This window comes from Zonotrichia albicollis, chromosome 5, assembly GCF_047830755.1.
Source record: "Zonotrichia albicollis isolate bZonAlb1 chromosome 5, bZonAlb1.hap1, whole genome shotgun sequence".
NCBI classification, from domain to species: Eukaryota; Metazoa; Chordata; class Aves; order Passeriformes; family Passerellidae; genus Zonotrichia; species Zonotrichia albicollis.
Window position 1 is genome coordinate 37,504,624 of NC_133823.1, and position 21,705 is coordinate 37,526,328.

General features: G+C 38.2%; 1 protein-coding gene across 1 annotated transcript in view; it reads right to left on the reverse strand.

The window, feature by feature from the left end:
* Positions 1-798: 798 nt before the first annotated feature.
* Positions 799-21,705, reverse strand: part of RWDD4 (RWD domain containing 4) — a 29,391-nt gene continuing 8,484 nt past the window's right edge. The window contains exon 7 of the mRNA XM_074541367.1: positions 799-861. Within this exon, the coding sequence (XP_074397468.1) occupies positions 814-861 (48 nt within the window). The 3' untranslated portion in view covers positions 799-813. The remainder of the gene's footprint in view (positions 862-21,705) is intronic.

The window sequence follows — 21,705 nt, forward strand, 5'->3', positions numbered from 1 at the left end:
TTCTGGGGGAAAACTGCAATTTACTTGTGACCATAACCTTCCAGTAAGGAATACAGCAAGGTTCAGCTGGGAGACAACAGCCCAGACAGGGATAACATGAAGTTGTCACAATAGTTGCATTTGCTGGCAGTGGAGGGACAGTACTGGGTTGGGATTTTTTGTGTTTGGTTTTTTTTTGTTTGATTGGTTGCTCTTGGGTTTTGGTCTTTTGGGTTTTTCTGTTTGTTGTTGTTTTTGTTTGGGTTTTGGCTTTTTTGGTGGTTTTTTTTTTTTTTTTTTTGTTGGTACAGGGGTTTGTGTGTGGATTTTGGTTGGTTTCTTCTCATTTGTTTTTAATGGAGAGGGGAGGGAAATGGATGGAGTACAGAGTGGAATGATCATCATGTACTTCAGCTGGGAAAAGAAGGGAGTCATTCACAAATAGTCATACCTAAAACCAGAGTCCCATGCTTACTAAAGATGCACAAAACAAAGCCTAATTTTAAATAAATCATGCAACTTCTTATCAGTGAGAGCCCAACATTCCTGCTCATTTCCAGTTTAGAGGATGAGAACATATAAGCAGAAATTAATATATTTGTCTCATTACTTAAAGTAGCAAAAACCTGGCAAAATGACTGACCGTGGTTTTACCACAGTGAAAGGAGGCAAATGAGTGGATGAAAATGACATGGGAGTAATTTTGTTTAAGAAGATAAGTTGAAGTAATTTTTACAAACATTTACACTCCTTGACTTAGCAGCAGAAGCACAAAATTTATTAACTTATTCTTTGCATTTCATGAAGTTACCTTATCAGCATTTGCCAGCTTCCTCATTTTTCCTTCTTGACCAAGTCACAGGGTAGAAGAATTTGATAGTTCTGGAGTATACCATTCATGTAAGAAAAAAAGAGGAACATATTCAGGAGTTTACCTATTTTCCATCACGACTCCAAACCCAGTTCTGGTGTCACATGTCATTGTCAAGCAAATGACAAATCTGGCTCATTCTTCAGTAATTTTTTAACTTAAAATTAAGAAAAAATAGTAATTTTAAATGTCTGTCAGATAAACATAGCTAATATTAATTTGATACTAGTGTTAAGGAATACCACTTCAATGATTATTTAATATAGTACAATAATTAATGATAAAAACTCCCAGGATGTGAAGAGATTAAGATCAACACATTGCTAATTTTGTGCCACAGCAAAAAGAAAGCTGCAATATCCCATCAAATCTTGTGAGACTAATAAATAAGAATTCTGTTTTCAGATGTTGAGTAATTGTATGCTATTTCAGAAACCACACTTAAAGGTGGAGGGAGTTCAAAGAAGCAAGATAGAGAAAAGATATAGAAGACAATGACTTCTAATGATAGAACAGAGCCTAGAAATGAGAGGACTGAGGTCAGGAATCCTCAGTAATGTGAAAGTTTGCTTTCAAGAGGAAAAGGACAATCTGTCTAAGTGAAAAGGACAGTAATTAATGTCCCTTGGATGGAGCACTGGAAGTTTAAATATGACACTAGGGAGAAATCAAAACAAAAAAATGTGCTGTCCAACCATAGTGACAGTGAAGGACTGGAATATATTTGGAAAGTAAAGATCTCCAGTGACAAAGATGCTACAAGGCAGGCTAGACAATTATGTTGACATCAGTTTAATTGTAACTGATCCTGCTGGCAGGGGAAATGGATTGGATCAGGAGTTCCTGAGCTGTGCTAAGACAGTGACATATCCTTGGAGGCCCAGGTAAAGCTCCAGAAGAATTTAATTTGGTATTTCTCTTTCTTCCGACCTTTTCCCTTTGAAGTTCTCTCCGAAAGTCATTTGAAGAATGTTGTGCTTCCTCTCAGGCAGCAGGACAGGAAGGGAGCAGAGCCATCAGATTCTTTCTACCTTGGGGCACATTTTGAGGATTGCCAGTGGCCAGCTGGGGGACGCTTGTTCCATGTTCTCTGCATTCCCTTGGCAGAAGATCTGAACTGTGGTGAGGGTTATGCTGCTACCCCAGCAGCAGAAATTCCATGTGGGCTGACCCTTCCCTTTCTAATGAAATTCAGATCCACTACTGAGGAGCATTTAGAGGCACATGAGGAATGGTGTAATTTCCCTGGGGCATCAAAACTTGGGTCAGGGAGAGGAAGTTTCTATCGATACCTGGCAATCCAGGCAGTGGCTGCAGAACACAACTACCTACCCAGGGCCAAGATTCTAGCTATTGTACAGAAGTAACACCTACTGGGTGGACTGGAAATAGGAATATATGTATATAGGGCTCATACAGATGAAGGCCCTATCCCATTGCAGTAGAAAGATAGGCCCAGTAATAATAAATTTCAGTACCATTGAAATAAATGACCTCCTAACAAGGATTTTCAGCTCCACTTCCTACGTGTTGCACCTAATTAATAAATTATTAACAAAATAATTATATTCTCTGCAGTCATAGAAAATCTGATGTTCAGGTATCTTAAGCAGCAATCCTGGATATTTTGCTTTGGTTTCAAGCTATTCAAGAAACCTTGGAATAACATTTCACAGTATTTGCTTTGGTAAGTGTTAATTTTTGGTGGAGGGAACTGGTAAAACAAAAGTATGAATTTTTAGCAACTTATTCAGATAAGATAGTATGTAATCCTTACTGTGCTAATAATTTCTGAGTAGTTTCATGAAACTATTCATTATCCAAACAATTTTTATAAATATAGCAGTCACTTTTCAACATGAAATGTGTATCTAAACTTAGAAAAAGTAATACTTTGCATTCCAGTTTTTCTGTTTCATGGTATGATACATGGTATGATTTTCTCTTCTTCAGTGTATCAGGAAGGCACCAGATGGGGGCTATTGTAAGTCAAGAGAGTAATGTTAGAAAGAGGATAGATAGGCTGTTTTCAAGCAGGCAGAGTTGGCACAAGGCTTGCACACTGAACTTAGAGACACAGTGCATGTGGTGTATGAACCCACTGACCTAAGGAGAGGCAGATCATGTGCTAAGTCAGTCACAAGCTCAATAACATTTCTACAGATTTGTCTGCATTTTTCCATCTCATTTCTAACTAAAAATATGTACCCTTTTCTCAGTCTTAGCATATTTACTTACATAATTAGTTAAGTGGCATTGGTGGCGGTCAATGAACTTTAACACCAAATAAACCTCTAGGCATAAGTCCTTTCACATGGACATATAAATTTTTTGTATATGTACCTATATGCACTTGTAATAACTTCTTCAGCTGACCTGTTTGCTGACCAAATGCAGTGATGGCTGAGAAAAATCAAAGTGAATCATGTCAAATGAACACAGGGTTGAGAATACCTTCAGCAGCTCAGATAAAATGCTCACAGTAAAGCCAAGCACAGCCCACCAGTGATACAGCCAGGTGACAGTAAGTAGCAAAGATTATTAATATTCTTCACAAAGTTGTGGGAAAAAAAGTTCTGCTTACAAAAAATGAAACTGTAATATTCTTATTACAATTTTAACTTGAACTTTAGTAAGAAAAACAAAATTTCCGGATTTGAAATTTAATCATCAGCAATTAAAAAGTAGTCTTAATTATGGTTATGACTCCAGAACACATACCTATTTTAGACCTTCCTGACCAGATCATAATAATAACTATGGAGTGAAATTAATACAGAAATAAGTGGCATAATAATTAAAAATGGAAGACCATAGTTGGACAAAACAGCTTCTCTGAGTTCTAAGAGTTGTAACATAACATATTCATCAGTAAGCAGAACAATATTTTGTGAGCTGAGAGAAACTGTATCAACTCGATCCATTAGGATATTGTTATCCATCTTCATCTTCATGAAGAGGAAGGATGCCAATTTACCTAATATGTCATCACTGCAAATGTAAGGCTTCTGGAAAATCTGCTTCCTTCTCATCTTTTGTGTATTGTAAATACATGGTGGCACGCTGCACCTTAAGTACTGTGCACAGCAGTGGGAGATGAAGCCAAAACATGCTGTCTGTAACTCCAGACTTAAAGAGGTGAATGGAAGTAGTGAGGAAAATGGTCCAAATGTTTACTGCTCATTAATCCAGGACTGCCTTGTCAGTGAAGAAAACATGGATGACAGATGGAAAAAAAGATTGGGAACTACCAGTTTAAACTGATGTCTAAAGAAACATGTCTAATGCTACTGAAATAGTATTTAAGTGAGGTCAGTCAAAATCCCTCCTTCCCACTTCTCAGGCAGCTTGAGTCACTAATTCTTGCAGTTGAAGGAATATAATAATTGCCCATCAGTCTGGGCTTCATCTCTTTGATCTCCCTGCTTCAAGACAAGGAGAGTCTGGCTTTAAGAAAGATTACAATGACCTCATTTAGTTATTCCAGTAATTCATATTCCAGTGTAAACCCACGGCCTGGACAACTGATGTTTCAATTTCAGCTCTGCAGTGTTACAGAAGTTAAAATTGTCACTTTTGCTCATTGTCCTGTTGGGTGGAGCCTGCTGGTACAGCTCCCTGGAGACTTTGACTGAAGATGGCCTGCCAGAATAGGTTGCTCAGGAGTTCTCTTTGTATTGCAGCTCAGCCAACTCTTTGCAAGCCCAGCCTCTAAATTCCCAGTGACAAAAAGATCCCTGGCAAAACATCAGGATTCTTTGATACCACATGAACCGTGTTCTGGGAACAGCACCAAAAGATCTTATCCAAACATTTCTCACAGACTTCACAAACACTAGGGAAAACCAACTCAGTCCAACAGGCACAGGGAAGAATGAGTTGCATCTTTCTGCTCCAATGAGGTCTTTATTACTATTAAAGGGTTTTATCTCCAGGAAGCGACTCCTTTTGTCTCCCTCTATTTCTGGAAAAAGGGGCCTTAGCTCCCATTTCAGATCCCACAGTAGCTTTGTAACTAAGAAGTAAAGCTAACCTTAACCAGACTTAAAGTTTCTATTCAGTTTCACAATACACCTTAAAGAATTGCTTATTTTCAGATCTGAACTTTGTTTAGAGACTCCCATAAGTATCTGATGAATTTTTTATCCCTTTATGCTAATAACTATTGCGACTCAAGAAAACAAAATGAAGACGGTTGACGGAACAATCATTCTAATTGAAAGTATTTAGCAGTTAGTTGTATGGAGAGTGAACATATGGTTTGTTCTATATATAAAACTTTGTGGCTGCTGCAGTCAGTGCCAGAGACAAACTCCTACCTATTCTCAGAGAGGCCAAGCAGTAGTCCTCCCTCAAGAATCCAGTACTCTTTACTTTGGCAAGGAACGATGTAATGGCCTGATTGTTTCTTCACATGCTTTTTCAAAAGGTCATAAGTTAACAGAGTCTAGGAAAAATGTATTTTAAAAATGCCTTGCTTACTTTGTGCAATTAATTATATGAAGTTAAGTCTCATAGAAATGTAAAGAAAAAAAAATCCATAAGCAGGCACATCCCCCTAAACTTACTTTCTGAGTAAATTTGTGTTTAGTACCTGAAAAACAAGTGTTAGAGAATCTGGAAGAGAGGCAAATCCCTTGTTTGTAAAGACAATGAGTTTTGTATCCCTCATCAGCACAATTTCAAAGCTTTCTACCTTTTCCATTTGAACAGCATGGCATTTTGATTTCCCTGTGTTTAACACTGTAACCACTGAGGCAATGAGATTCCTGTATATATCTCCGAGGCAAAAAAACCCCAAAAATTCATAATTTATGACAAGTAATTGTTCTGCCCCCAGAGTTGTCACCATTGTGTTTTAAAGTTTGACATGGCTTGGTTTATGAATCCTCTGAACAATTCTATGACAGTGATTTCCAATTCCCCAGCACAGATGTAAATGTATCCAGTTGCAACTCAGAGCTGAAATCCTGGCCTCACTGAAATCAGTGGGAATCAGGAGTTCACTGTTGGAGTTCTGAGCTTCCCTAATTAAGAAAAAAAAAATCCTGGTTTTTGCTGTAATTTGGCTGAGACATGGCCCAGAAAAGTCTCCACATCAAAGTGCTCCAAGGATAAGTCCTTGGCTAATGCTTTGTGTTCAACTTGCTTTCAAAGGAGATGATTTCAGCAATGCTCAGCATTGTGTTAATCTATGTAAGTTCTGAATCCAGAAATTTGCTGTGTGAAAACAGGCAAGGCAATTCAGGCACAAATTGCAGAAAGTAGTACCTTTTGTGTGTCCTTTTTTGCAAACCCAACCTTTAAAGGTTTCAGTCATGTTTTCAAGGGCAACATCATGCTTTTCATGTTGTCTTGTCAGCTACCTCTCCTCATCTGAAGGGAAAGCAATGTTTAAACATCAAATATCTGTTTATTTTGAACTTGCCTGGAAAATTTAGTATAGTCACAATTTCTCAGATTCCATTTTTGTTTTTTGCTGGTTATTGATCTTTGCAGCCAAGTTCCCTTTAAATGTAGTCTCTCCATCACAAAAAGCTAAACAAAGAAGTTCAAGAGAAACACCCACATATTTGAGGTTAAACTGAAAAAGAAAGCATTTGTAGCACAGCAATAGAATATTCTGCATTTAACATGTGTCTGTGGTTGTTCTACTGGGACTAACTTGGGAGTTTTCTGAACAGTCTACTTGAATTTTGCTGCCCACCTTTTTGGTAAGTACACAAAAGCCAGGTACACCAATGTTTGCAGTGGTGAACATTTCACTTTCTAGGTGATCACTATGTGTGAAGCCTGATGTAATCTAGCTTATAGAGAAAGTCAAAATCAGCAAAACTTTCTCTCTTCAATTGTCTTACCACAACAGCTGTGTTCAGAAGGAATGTTTCCAGGTATCTTCTTATGAGCCAAGCTGCACAGGACATTTTTTATAACATGCCATGGTTTATGATTTTAATGCCATCAAATACATGTATTAATTTCTTATTATTGATAAGATCTAAAATGTATATTCAATTATTGATCTTTGATATCAGAATCCAGTGAAGTCAGCACTGAAAATCATACCTTGGTTTCCAGAATATGGAGATTTTTAGGATTAGAATACATTTCATTGATAAGGAGCATTTGTAACGTTTGAAATTTTTTATCTTAAAATTCCACCAAAAATCCACATTAAATTTGGTTCATATCTCTTGTACTCTCACAAGCATGAATACACTTATTCACAACTTAAGCCCATCTCCTTTGCCACCTGATTAATTCCAGAACATTCAGGTCACTTGGTATTAATTTCATTAACCAAATGGCATGCTGGTTTTCATTGCAACTTTGTTACAGATGTTCATGTGAAACATGAACATACATAAAGTAGAAGAGATTATTGAAATAGAATATGGAACAACAGTAGCAATAGTTTGAAATTTCCATTTGCATGATCCTTTCAGAAATTAATCAAACCCAAAGAAACAATTCTCCTTTTTTAAGAAATAGCAACTGAAATGAAACCACTCACCTCCAGGGTGAACTGAAAGTAACTGGGCCATGTGCCTGTGGTCTTTACATTCAAGAGTATTATCTCAGCAGTGTCTGCAGCATGGATTAATGCCATGAGATGACAGCCCAGACAATTAATGAAGCAGGTGCAAATAAAGTCATTGCAGCGACCCTGAACAGTGTGAGAGTAGACAAAGGTGCCAACACTGAAAGGTTCTACTTGCTGCTCTGAAAGGAACAGCAGAGCTGTTCATAGCAGGAGGGAGGCACTTCATAACAGCAATTGTTTTGAACTCTCTAAGATTATATGGAAAGAAAACATGCTCTATCAAGAATATTTTAGGGTCAAAATTATGTCAGGGAAAAGTGAAGGCAGCCCTGCTGACCCTTCTGAAAGTAATGGAGTAACACAGGATTTGCTCTTGGAGCAACTGCTGGGCATGAGAGGATGCAGCTACCAGAATCTGGAAGTTGAATAGAGATGTAAAGAGCTGAAACCTCCTGCCTTCAGAAAAACATAGCTGGATGAAAAAACTGTGGGTAAAAGCCCAGACTTTTAGGAAGAATTAGACACCTAAAGTTGTTGAAAGGCTTCCAGTGTGATTTTCAAAAACTCCAGAAAAATTTACAAAAGATGCCCTCGAAGACCTCATGGGCCACTGCCAAAATATTTTTTTAAATTGCACACAACTTCCTTTTCTGAAGAAGCAAGAATAAAGTCTCTAAACATTTATTAGCTAAAGATCACAGGGAATTAGTCATTAGTTACAGCTTCTCCCTGAACAACGGCCACAGAATCCCAACATATCAATTCAAGCACCACATCTCCTTTGCTACTACTGAATATCCTGGCTGCTTTTCTATTTCTGTACAAAAGAAGAGTTAATTAAAACAGAAAAAACCTGTAGCACTAATGTATCACACTACTAAATAAAACCTGGAGACTTAAGCGCATGTACAAGGAAGAATGAACTGTTTCCAGATGTGTATGCTCAACCCAGTGCCGGAGGTATGTGACAATGCCAGGTCTATACTGTCAGAATCAGCCAGATGAGCAAGGTGCAGAATAACCCCCACATGCTCTGATGCAGCCAGATTTGGACTTTTCATACCAACTATGACATGACTGGGAAGGGGAGGACTGCTCTGGCAGTGACAGTTCAGGAATAAAAATTATCACCTTGCTAAATACTCTAGTTAACTGCACATTTTAATGCTCTAAAGTTGTCATGTACGGTAGCTAGGATTGTTAATGTGATTTGATTTTTCTATTTTCAAACTCTTTTGCCCCATCTCCTGTTTCTGCCTGCATTGAATCTCGATGCAGTGTTCCTCATGATTTGCTATCCTCTCACTGTCATCACCATCTGTAAATCTAGTTCTATATACTTGAGATGTTCCAAAGATAAAAACCAGGACTGAATAAGAACACCAGCAGACAGTTTGGATGATTCCCTTTACAATCTCTTGCATGTATAGTCTATTGCTTCCTTCCTTTTTCATCCATTTTCTTTCTAACACTTTGTCTTAACTCCTAGCAATTAACTCCTGGATTTACCTTGCAAGTTATTTCTGTCTTTCATACAGAGTATTGCCAGTGGCATTTTAAAAACCAAATTAATGTGAGTGGCAGACACTTGTCCTACACCTCATAATTCAAGTCTTGTCAAACATGCTGCATAAGTAATTATGACCATCCTTTCCTAGCATTATATGCTATAGAAGTGGCCACCCTTTAGAAACCCATCACTTTTTACATGACTACAATATTTACATAGCAAAGATTTATAATGAACCCTGATCTGACACTGGGAATATGACACCAACTGAGGGAGCAGTCCTGCACTGCATTAGCACAAATCTAGTTCTCAGAAAATTCAGTTTGACAATCTCAACAAACAGAAAGCTGCATGCCAGACTGGTGTATCAAACCAGGAAAGAATGGCTTTCAAATTATGTTTGGAAGAAGCACTTGAGTAGCAGTTTGTTAGTGGAAGATATAGAAGGTTGCTTAAGACACAAGAGAACTCAAACCTACAAAATTTATCCTTGGAATCCCTTATAAATTTGGATTTGGTTTCTATAATGACAAAATATCAATTATACACCAATGAAGTAAATATAAAGAAATTATTAACAGACCTGACTTCTCAAAAAGATAATGATGGAAGGCTGATATTCAGTTTAGTTATGAAGAAGAGCTTTTTAATCCTGAATTCCCAATGGTGAAAAATACTTTCTACCAGCCTATAAACACATAGAATATAATCTTTCACTGAATTTCCAGACATAAGTATGGAGAAATTCTTGTGTATAGTAGTATCTGCTGAAGAAATGAGTATTTCATGCAGCAACTGGCATGAGTCCATCAGATCAAAACCTTAAAATAATAATAAAAAAAAAAAAACAGAGCTGAGTATATTTCCTGAGTTTGTAGCTGGCATGTATTCCTTTCCCTTTTCTGACCTCAGAACGAAGTATGAACCAATAAAATTCTAAGGGGAAGTCAACTAAGAAAATGGAGAATGTGAAAGTATAACCCACACACAAAGCAAGAGAAAAACAGAGAAAAATAAATCCAAACAAGAAAGAGAATTGAAACAGAGATTGAAATGACAGCAGGAATGAAGTGCAGAGAGAGAAGTAAAAAGATGTCAGAAATAGAAGGAGAAGAATAAAAAGTAATAAGAAAACCCCTAAAAAAGCAAAGTGAAGGGTCATTTTAAAGCTAGTTAACTTCTGAAAGAAATTATAACATGTCTCATCTTCAAAAAGAGTTGTGGAATTTTCTCACATTCTATTTTCTTTAATTAAGAAAATACAAAGTGTGTGTAATTTATCCAATAGCTACTGCTGAGAGACACAATTGTAAACTGCATAATTTAAGGTTTGTTTTAGTTTTGAAATGATAGAATCTCCTGCTAATATTTTTAAAGTTTTTACCTTACTCTTTTTATTTTCTACATTTGACAGATTCATTCCCATTGAAATGTTGGAAAATACCTATTAAAATTCCTGACAAGTTATCCTATTATTAACTAAATTCATAAGCAAAATAAATACAGTAACAAGTCCTCCTCTCTGAAATGCTGAAAAGGATAATGAGCCCTTCATGAGTTAGACATTTAAAAAAAAAGGTATTAAAACCTCATGCTCCAGTATATGAGGCAACCTCTAACTGAGGAAGTCCATCAGTCCATCAGACAGCAATTTGAAATAAACTGTGTTGTACCTTCCTTTGAAGGACATGACAAAATGCTGTCAAGGAACAGAAACCTGAGCTGAAACTGAGCTTACTTGATGAGACTTTGACCATTTTTGCAAGACAAAATTTTGAAACTCTAAAAAATGCCATAGGAAGTCTAGGAAGTTGTTAAGCCATAATTGGTGGCATAGAAAGCAAATTTAACTACTACCTAGGGAAGTTTCTGTCTCCTGTCAGTCAAAACTCTCATGACCAAAAGACTGACCATTTTGCAGAAGTTAGAGGATGCCATGCCAAACTGAAAATTACAAATGACTTGAGCAAGTAGCAGAGAGGCAGTAGAGACCAGCTTTGTACATAATTGCTCAGCCATAATTACCTATGTGAGCTTTCCTGCCTTTTGTAGTATAAAGGTCAACTCCACCTTTTTCTAAATACTGTTTTTGTTTATGTGGTCAGCTACAACTCAGAAATGGTATAAGAAGATATTCTTGATCTCTCAGCTATTAATCTCTATGTCTCAACATCTACTTATTTCTCTGAGGATGACTTATTCCAAGTGCAGAAGGAAATATGTAGAAATAAACTCATTTGTCCACAAGGACCAGCATTCCTCCCATACTCAGTCAAAGGAAGATTTTTTTTAATGAAATACAAATTAATCTTATGATTTAACAAACTAGAACTAGAACAATAAATCCCCTTACACCTGGACCAATTGTTTACCAAATAAACACTCCAAGGAGTTCCTGTTTCATTGCCTGTGTCAGTACTGGCACACTGTTTGTAGTCAAGAATTCTGGGAGATTTTAAAGACTCAGAGAACCTATTCACACTTGCTTCAACCTGGCCTAATTTTCTTAGGGATGAGTAGTTTATTCCCAGTTATTCATATTTTGTACAATTCTGTTGACTTTACATGAAGAACAGCGTACATAAAAACCAAAGAATGATGACATGTATATCAGAAGGTTTTGCTTTGCCTGCTTTGACACTGAAATGAGAGTTCCCAAAAGAGGTAATAGCATAGAGAGGCAAAATCATTTCCTACCTGGTCACCATCTGCTCCCAATCTAGCTTGAGGACAAATGCCCAAATCCAAAGCTCTGTGAAGTGTAAGAGATGACTTTCACTTGGCAACCTCCTGGGCATTCAAAGTTGCTCCAGAAGATGGCAGATTGGATTTTAGGAAAAACTTCTCCACCAAAAAGATTGCCAAGAATTGGAACAGGCTTCCCAGGGAAGAGGTTGAGTCACCATCCCTGGAGTTATTTAAAAGACAAGTAGCTCTGGCACTTAGGGACATGCCTTAATGATGGACTTGGGTTAATGGTTGGACTCCGTGATCTTGCAGGTCTTTTCCAACCTAAATGATTGTATGATTCTATGAACATCAGACTGCTCTTGGCTTCAGCTCCCTCTGGTGGGTAATGCATACTCCAGAGACCAGCAATTACTGCTAAAGGCAACCACCAAAAAAATGAAAGAATCTGCAGGTCATGTTTTTCTTAAAATACACATAAATACACTGGATGAGCAATGATTACAACAGAGATCAGAGTTAAAGCTATAACTTTACACATCTGTGCTGAGAAGTTCATGTCAGAACACAACTCCCTTTGAATTCAGAGAAGAGATGGGGGGTTTCAGTCCAGGCAGAAAGTGATTTCCAGCATCTAACACTGATTAAAATGAAGAACTAGTTAAAAACAATTTATTTTTTTATTCACTTGGATTTCTGTTCTTGACTGATACTTTGAGCTGTCCCGGTTTCAGCTGGGATGGAGTTAATTTGTTTCCTGGTAGCTGGTGCAGTGCTGTGTTTTGGATTCAGTGTGAGAATGATGCTGATCACACACTGATGTTTGGTTGTTGCCAAGCAGTGCTCAGCCCAAGTCAAGGACTTTTCAGTGTCCCAGGCTCTGCCAGTGAGGAAGTGCACAAGGAGCTGTGAGGGAGCATGGCCAGGACAGCTGGCCTGAACTGGCCAGAGGGATATCCCACACCATGGAATGTCATGCTCAGGACATAAATTTGGGGAAGGTTGGTCAATGGCCACCGATGGCTGGTCAGGGACAGGCTGGGCATTGGTCAGCAGGTGGTGAGCAACTGGACTGTGCACCTCTTGTCCTTCTTGGGGTTTATTACTCTTTCTCTTTGCATTACAATTATTTTTATTATTACTATTATTAGTAGTATATTTCATTATTTTTCAATTAATCAACTGTTCTTATCTCAGCCTGTGAGCTTTGGGGCTTTTTTTCATGATACTTAATTACTGGCTAGGATTGAAGCACAGCAAAGGCATAAAGGTTGATGCCCTTTCTAAAAAGCATTTTGTTGGCAGAAAATATTCATTATTTGGCAAATCTCACACCCCAGAGATTCTTCATTTGTTAAAATTAATCTCGTCTCAGTGAAAAAGAAAACTATGCTTTTAAATCTATGATTATCTTACTATAAAATATGTATGCCCACCTATTTATCTGCTGAGGTAACTGAAACTTACAGCTTATTTTATAATTTATATACTTGGGGACAAATCTAAGTTCTTCCACAAGGACAATGTGCAGACTGTATGGAAGTATCCCAAATACATCAGTTATGATAATGGCAACTTGTGATAATTCTTATGTTAAAATAAAATCAGTAATCACTCCTCTACAAAATAGTACTTAAATTTTGATTACCTCTTAAAAATGCATGGAAATGTTGCCAACATCAGCAATCTGACAGAAGAGGCTTAGAATTAATTGTACTTTTCTGCTCTCACAAGTGGCACCAATAAACCAAACGTTAGTTCTTGCATCTCTGGGTTGGTTTTTCTTTCATTCAGAAGCTTGGTTGTTGGTCTCAATCACATCCTGACAGTTGTTTTGGAAAAAAACAACCCCATGTGTTCATTAGAAAACTGCAACTGAGCATGAGAACATTTGGGATGAGAATGGTCAGGTAAATTCTTCAATGGATCACAACCATACTGCTCAGGCTGATGTCCAACTTAAGCAACTGTATAGCCTGTTCATGAAATGGCTTATGGAGTTACATTGCATTTAAAGACAGCTCAGTGGAGGAGAGGCTGGACATGACCTGGCAATGAGCACTGGCAGCCCAGAAAGCCAAACATGTCCTGGGCTGCATCCAAAGCAGCGTGGGCAGCAGGGCAAGGAAGGGGGCTCTGCTCCTCTGCTCTGCTCTCCTGAGACACCACGTGGAACCCTGCATCCAGCTGAGGTCCCCAGCACAAGAAAGACATGGACCTGTTGGAGCGAGTCTAGGGGAGGCCACAAAAATGCTCAGAGGGCTAGAGTACATCTCCTCTGAAGAATGACCAAGGGTAGGGTTGTTCAGCCTAGAGAAGAGAAAGTTCTGTGGAGACTGGATTATGGCCTGTCACTGCTTAGAGGGGGCTTCTAATAAAGATGGGGACAACTATTTTAGCAGGGCCTATTGTCCTAGGACAAGGGGTAATGGTTTTAAACTTAAAGAGCATAGATTCGGATTGAATATGAGGAAGAAGATTTTTACCATGGGATTGGTGAAACACAGGAACAGATTGCTCAGAGAGGTGGTGGATGTCCAGTCCCTGGAAACATTCAAAGTAAGATTGGATGGGGCTCTGTTAAAGATGTCATTGCAGGAAAGTTGAACTAGATGACCCTTAAAGGTCCCTCCCAACCATTTTTTGATTCCTTGGTAACTAAGCTGCCGGCATGTGTTTTAAATTCCAACTTTCATTCTGAAAGAAGCTGTGGAACTTACAAAAGACATTTCTTTCTTATGAACATTTTTCTCCTTTTAAAAAAGGAAACCATCCAACTTTCAGGTACAAATAAGAACCTGATATCAGAAGCTCTTCACAAGATATGTAATTTTAATTGGAATTCTAAGCAATGCATAAAATACCCTAGAAACTTCTTCCAGAATTATTGTAATTAGCTCCTCTCCCCTTCTGCTGCTTCATATGTTTGCACTTACATGAAGTAACACAAGGCTTTTATGAGGTGAGGGGCTTACATGCAAGTCATATACAGTACAGACAGACATGTTTGTAGGCAAGTAGGACAAACTCCTCCATGCAGTGGAGGGTTGAGGACAAAGCACATTTGTATGAACATGCTTGCAATACTCATAGTTCTGTGCTTAGAAAGAAATACTAAATAACTTCATTAGCTCTGATGTACAACTGCTTTGAACCTCAGAGAAAATATCTAATTTTCCTATGTTCTTAATATTAAACCCAGAAAAGATCTGTTTGCAAGAAGCTCATGAAATCTGTGGCTTTGCTGTTAAAATATTATTGTGCTATTAAGACTACTCTGCAGTAGTAATTTTATTCTCTGCAGTTAAATAGCATTTCACAGCATGTTTTATTTTGTTTGGCTAAACTCCAGGCTTTCTGGTTCTCTAGTAGAGCCTAAAGAGTTGCCTGCAGACTGTAAAAAGAGTTACATACATTTAAGTGGATTAAAAAACACATTGAACTTGGAAAAGGCATTTAGGGTTATTGCAAAATAATGTCTATTTTACGTATTTATGACAGTGGTAACCCTCTCACTAAAGGTATTGCTTGTCCTACCACAAGATTCTGAGGAGTGCCAAAACCAATGACGTCTTCTACCTTATTTTATTACCTAATCTGTCCCCCTCTTTTAGGAAATAATGTATTGCTGATCATTCTGGCTAAATGCCCTTCTCCTAATTTTGGGTTTCTAGTCTCACCTGTCTCCAGAAGCTCAGTGGAGGCTTCCTCTCTGAGAGCAAGTGGAGCATACTCTTGAAATATGCTATGCAGTTTCTGGAAAGTGCTCAGCCATTTGCTCTTAGCTTGCTGCCTGTATGCAGATCCCTGCTGAAAATATCCCTGAAAAATATGTTATGAACATGACTAAAAGGCAAGCTGTGAGAACATAATGGAAAGTTAAGAAGCTGTTCTAATCATAAAACATGATTAAAGAACACCATTACTACTTCAGGTAGGTGCAGCTCTCGCCTACCAGATTGCTGCAGTTTGACAGATGGGCAGATGTGGATTTGAGACTTATGACCTCTGTTTTAACAAATATATATCTCAACTGGGAAAGTTACACATCTCTAAGGTGGGGATAAAATCTTATGTATCTATTTGATGACAGTGTAACCAGCATCATCTATAAAGGCTCAGGGAATATTTTCCTTCAGATAATATCTTCCAGGGCTGTACTTCATGCTATAATGAGAAAAGCACTGCTGCTCATTTAAATATACAATTCATTTGCACCATAAAATGTTGAAGGAAATTCCTCAGATTCAGTATTTTTTAATGTAAGTGCTTAGCAATTAGATTTCCATTGATTAAAGAAGTGAATCACCTTCAGATTAATGAAGAATAAATTAATGTCCTTTAAGGATTGGAAAGAAATGTATATTTATTCCTTTACTGAGCAACTTCTGAACAGAGAGAATTCAGCACTCACCTGGTAGGCTGAAATTTGTAAGTATTTGCAACAAAATGGACATGAGAAGAGCAGATTTCAGGTTACTCAGGGAACTAGTAAGTGAGATCTCCCAGGAAAATGTTTTTGCTGGTGCTGGGGTCCATCAATGCTGGTGACTTTTTAAACATCACCTCCTCAGAGCACAGGAGCAAAAGTTCCCAAATGTCAGAAGTCAGACAAGGCAGAAGGCTATTTTGGCAGAACAGGGACCCTCTCTTGCAAATAAGGTGAAAAAAGGGAAGGTGCATGCCCAGTGAAAGCAAGGTCAGGTGATGTGGGAATACAGAGATGCCTCTGGCCACTGTAGGGAGAAAGCTGGCAGAACTGTCAGAGACAATAAAAGGTTTTTGTCAAATATATTAATGGCAATAGGGAGTGCAAAATAACATTGGCCTGTTACAGGATGAGGATGGTCACCTCCCAAACAGGGACAGGGACCAGGCAGAGGTGTTTAATGTGTTCTTTGCCTCTGTCTTCAACACAGATGATGGACCAAGGGGGTTTCAGCACCATGAGATGGAAGATCAGGGCTCATCCCAGTTGACCCTGAAGTCGAGCAGATCTGCTGCTTCAGCTGGATCCCTAAAAATCTATTTGGCCTGATGGGATTTATCTGAGAATCTTCAAGGAGCTGGCACATGTCATTGCAAAACCTCTCTTGATTTTTGAGATTTTTTTTTTCTTGATTTTTTATTTTTTCAGAATCCAGAGAGATCCCAGTGGACTGGAAGTTGGGTGACACTAACCTGACTTTCAAGAAGGGCAAGAGGGAGGACCCTGGAAGTTACAGGCCTGTCAGTCTCATTTCAGTGCCAGGTAAAATCATGGAAAAAACTATTCTGGAAGATACTGAAAAACACCTGGAGGACAATGCAGCCATCAGTCCCAGCCAGCACAGCTGCTTGAGAGGGAAGTCCTGCTGTCAAATCTCATTTCTATTTCAGCTTCCTTCTGGGAATGAAGATGACACATTAAACAGATCCTGCTCATCTGAAAGTCTGAGTCCAATTCTCTGTTAGAATGAACTCCATTTATACTTTTGATGATTTGCCAGTTCCCAAAAAGTGTTGAGCAACACCTGCTTGATTACAATCTGTCTGCACTGCTCTTTTGATACTCCATGAGATGCAACACAAGTGTGTGCTTTTGCATTACGTCAGTTAGGTTAATTCTTCCAATTATACCTTTAAGTAATTATAAGATTTTCTTTCATAATATTCCTGAGATTGATGGGATTATCAGGCTTTTTCCCCATAAAACCTGAAAACAATGGAAAAACCCCACATATTTAAGGACACAAATACAAACCTAATCTACACACAGCAGAAACCTAACAGGTTTCTTATGGTGTGCATCAGTCAAGACTTTGTATTACTGTCCCTTCCTCTTTTGCCTTCTAGATTTATAATATGCCCTTTCTTTACATACCAAACCCAATAATGCACTTACTATACCCTAAAAGTATAAATTCAACAGAATTCCAGAATTAAAAACAAACATCTGGAAAACCTTACAACAAATCTTCAATATCTCATCTCTGATACTTCCTCAAAATTTCCAGATGCAGTGAAACACAACGGTGATAATTTCTGGCACCACCTGGAAGCCCCCACCTCAGGTCCATCAGCTGGAGTTATAACCTCTTACTTTACAGTAGTTGTCTAATTGAGGAAAGTATTCTTCCCTTAATGCATTTCTTTCTGCCTCTGATCCTAGCACAAATAAGCATAGTGAGATCAGATTGTTGTAACTTGAAATCATTGCAGTTTTGATTATTTTGCTATGTTTGATGGCAGAAGCTTTGAATGAGTCAGAGGATAAACATTTCTTAAATAAGACACATATTCTTACAGATATTCTTAATCTTTGTACATTGATACCCAATGTGATATGATGTTATGAGGCACCTCACCAAGACTGCATTTATACTCACATGCACAGTAAATCACATTTTAACCATTCTGCTTACAAGACACAGTCTGAAATACTGATGAGCTGGATTTACATTTGCAAAATGTACATCTAAACCCAAATTTTGTGCACTCCCCTTCCTTCCAGCAGAAAAAATTCTGAGCTTACAACACTCAAAATATTAAAGTATTCAGAATCTTGCAGAAAAGAGGAAGCGAGGCTTTAGGGTTGTCTCCACTTCTTCACATAACAGAAATTGCATTTGCTTGATATACAAGAATCCCACAGCTTCAAATCAAAATTTCTAGATTTGCTCCTGTGCATAAACTTTTTCTGGTGACATTTTTTCCTCCCATCAAGGGTTTACTATTAATACTTTAAATAATACTTTATCATCTTCTAAAATACCTTAAGAGATATGTTAACATACAGAGAAACAACATATGTTTATCAACTGTAATTTTTAGAAGACTAACCAACCATGTTCTTAAGGCTCCAAATTTGAGATCCTTCCTCCTTCTTCCACTCTTCACTTCTACTGTCATCTTTTCTCCCTAAACAGATATCCAAAGAAGTTGAGTATTTCCTTTTCATATTTAGCATATGTCTCCTCATAGAATATCTTTCCCATTTCCTGATCTTGCAAGACAATGACCTGCCTTGCCTCCTCTGTGTTCATCAGTAGAGCATCTAAGAGCAGAGCTTGTGTCTGTGAAACAAAGATTATTGCGATGATCACAAAGAGATTCTGCCCAATTTTTACCAGTTAGAGTTTGTAGCAGAGGTCTCAAGTGCATACATGTAAAACAAGAGAAAATAAACCAGGAGTGACACATTGTAGCTTGTGCATTATATTATATGCAACATGACACACATTATGTTAACTCATTCCAGGTGTGAGGCATAAACACCACTCAGTAGTTTCTATCTTCTTCCTCCCCCACCCAATACACCTTTTCTGTATAAAAGCTACAATTATTCATAAGCATTTATAAGTCACAAATCCACCACATGAAGACAGACTCTGAAGCAGACTAAACCGCTCTGATCCAGTCAGTTTTATTTAAGTGAATTATTTGCCTCATTACCTGGCCATCCTGTTCAAAGGTCTGCATTGTTCCAGGGACAGGCCTGTTACTTTACTTGCTTTCACTAAGTGAAAACTTTTTTCTCTTTTCAGCCTTAGGAGAGTACTAAAATTCAGTTTTTGTATTGCTTTTCTACTAACAGAGCACTAGGAAGAAAAGCACTAACCATCTGTTTGGACTCTACTGGGGAAAAAAACCAACCCACAAACAAACCCAAAAAACATGTAGTCACAGAAAGAAAATCTTCCTATGAATTCTTTTTTATATAAACATCACATACCCAGCTTTAATTTTGACACATCCTTACTTCTGAGTAGGATTATTTCCTTTCCTTTAGCACCATTTTAATTTTGGAAATAAATGTCTATATGACATCCTGTACTTTTATCAGCTAAAGACATATGGCATGAGGAGGGGAAAGGAAAATCATAATTATGCAATATACCAGTTAACTAAAACCTGGTAATACTCTAGCGCTTATCTTCACAAAAAAAAATATCATTTTTCTGATAATGCTGGGCAAAATTAGTTAACTGTCTACAGAAGCTGTCTACTTTTGATCGATGGGCTCTGCCCTGAGCTATTACAAGATCTGTGTCTTCAAGGTCAATTGAAGCATCATTTTCACTGCAGGTAGAGATCAAATGGTTCTCTACAGTGGAACAGCAGCTCTTCACATAGCAATGCTTTGTTCACATTTGTTTTACCTGCAGGAAATCATAGAATGAATTACTGACAGAGATACTTGACTTAAAGTTCTGCTCTGAAGAGCAAATTCAGTCAAGGTTGTGTTTATTGTCTTTCAATGACATTATAGCAGATGATTGTTTGAGAAAAAGATTTATTGCTTTCTTCCTTCTGTATCACTTCTTGAAGGGTATCTTCCAAACTCAGACTAGGCTAATTTCCTTTTCTGACCATCAGCAGTAATGGAGACACTGCAGAGGCAGCTCTGCCCTCAGGGACACCCACACACCCTCACTCCTCTCCAGTGGGGCTCTGGAGTTACAGCCTGGCTTTCCCTCACTGCTATGCCCCATCTCACAACATATACAACTTGTGGCAGCTAACCACAATAGGAGTTTTCAAATTTCTGCTCTATTTCTAACATGAATACTTCAAACACAACATCTGTAGGAACCACAGGCAAGAATGCTCAGACACAGTAGCAGGGGACAGCTATGTAACATGTTCAGTCTGACACAGGACACCAGGGCTGGATGTAGATATTCATGTCTTGTGTAACTAAGACATTTGGAGTCACTCTTCACCTTGCTCTGAATGAAGGAGAGAGAGGACAAATAGTTAATGATTTTCCAGTGCCTAGTCAATACGTTTCAAGTTATTTCTGAGAGCACACCAGGCTTTCAGAGGCTGCTTACATGGCCTCAGAAAGAGAATAACAGGAAACATAACAGGCAAACACAAATTCTTCTCACAGCCACAAAACAGACCCATTCTGAGATGAAGCCAAATCCATTTTGGTGAAGGAAACCAGAGCAATGAAAAGAAAATCTACAATCCTCTTGTCCTTTACCATACCCCAAGCTCATGCTAGAATTTAGCTTTTGTTTTGTTGTATTGTCCTGCAGCAATGAAAATTGATCCCCGATGCTCTTCTAGTTTTTCATATGAGGATGTTTTCCCCCATCCACTTCCTCCTCCAGTCCACCCAGAATTCTCACACTTCTGGTATTTTCTCTGTTCAATGAGCATCTCCTCCCCATTTTGTTCTGCTGTTAACTGCAAGAGCTTAGGGTGTCGTACTGTTGGAAGAAACAATTTCCAAAGGGAAAATATTTCTAGTTCAGACCAGTTCAAGGATTTTCACAGCACAAATTTCACAGTATAACCCAAAATCATTTGTATTGCCTCAGATGAGAGGAGGATAACATCCTTATATTTGCACTTTTGTCACAGGTCCTCTGTGAGGAAATGCTGGCTTTTTTCCTACTGGTCTTTACTCACCAAAATGTAATTGCTCATCAGTTGGGCACTCTTTATCTGTGCACCCCACACACAACCAGTCAAGCAGTACTGCAGAAATTATCAGCCTTGATTTCAGAGTATCTGTGTCAGGCTGACCAAGGCGGTGAGCAGGATCTGCCAGGCACACACTGCTGACTAATCACAGCTGTCATCTCTATTCAACATACTAAAGGCAGTCTGCATTACTCCCTGGAATTTGATATGTTAGAGAGCAATGGGGCATCTTTGGTCATGGTACCCACAGCAATTATGGATATTTGCTACCTTTAATTTACTGTTACTGGTACTGGCAGTTGTCTTCTCAGGCCAAACAAAGCTCTACTGCAAAACTCATGGATTTAAATAAGTGGTGTAGCCATACAATCGAGACACTCTCATCCTACTGAGTAATCACTGATTTTCCACTGCCACTAGGTCTTTGTAAAAAAATAAAGAAGGTGACAGGAGATTTTTCAAGTGTTTAGAATTCCTTCAGGAGTCTTGATCTTATTTACAATTGTGCCTTAACCAGATAATCATTAGATTTTTCCTTACCCTCATTTATCACTGCTCAGGCCTCTCCATAACATCGAATATCCAGATTCTTTAAATGATCCTGTTCCAGCCATCACATCATATCAGAAAATGGTTTGAATGACACAAATTACCTTTCACAATTTACACAGAAGCAAAAAATGAGTATAAAAATTT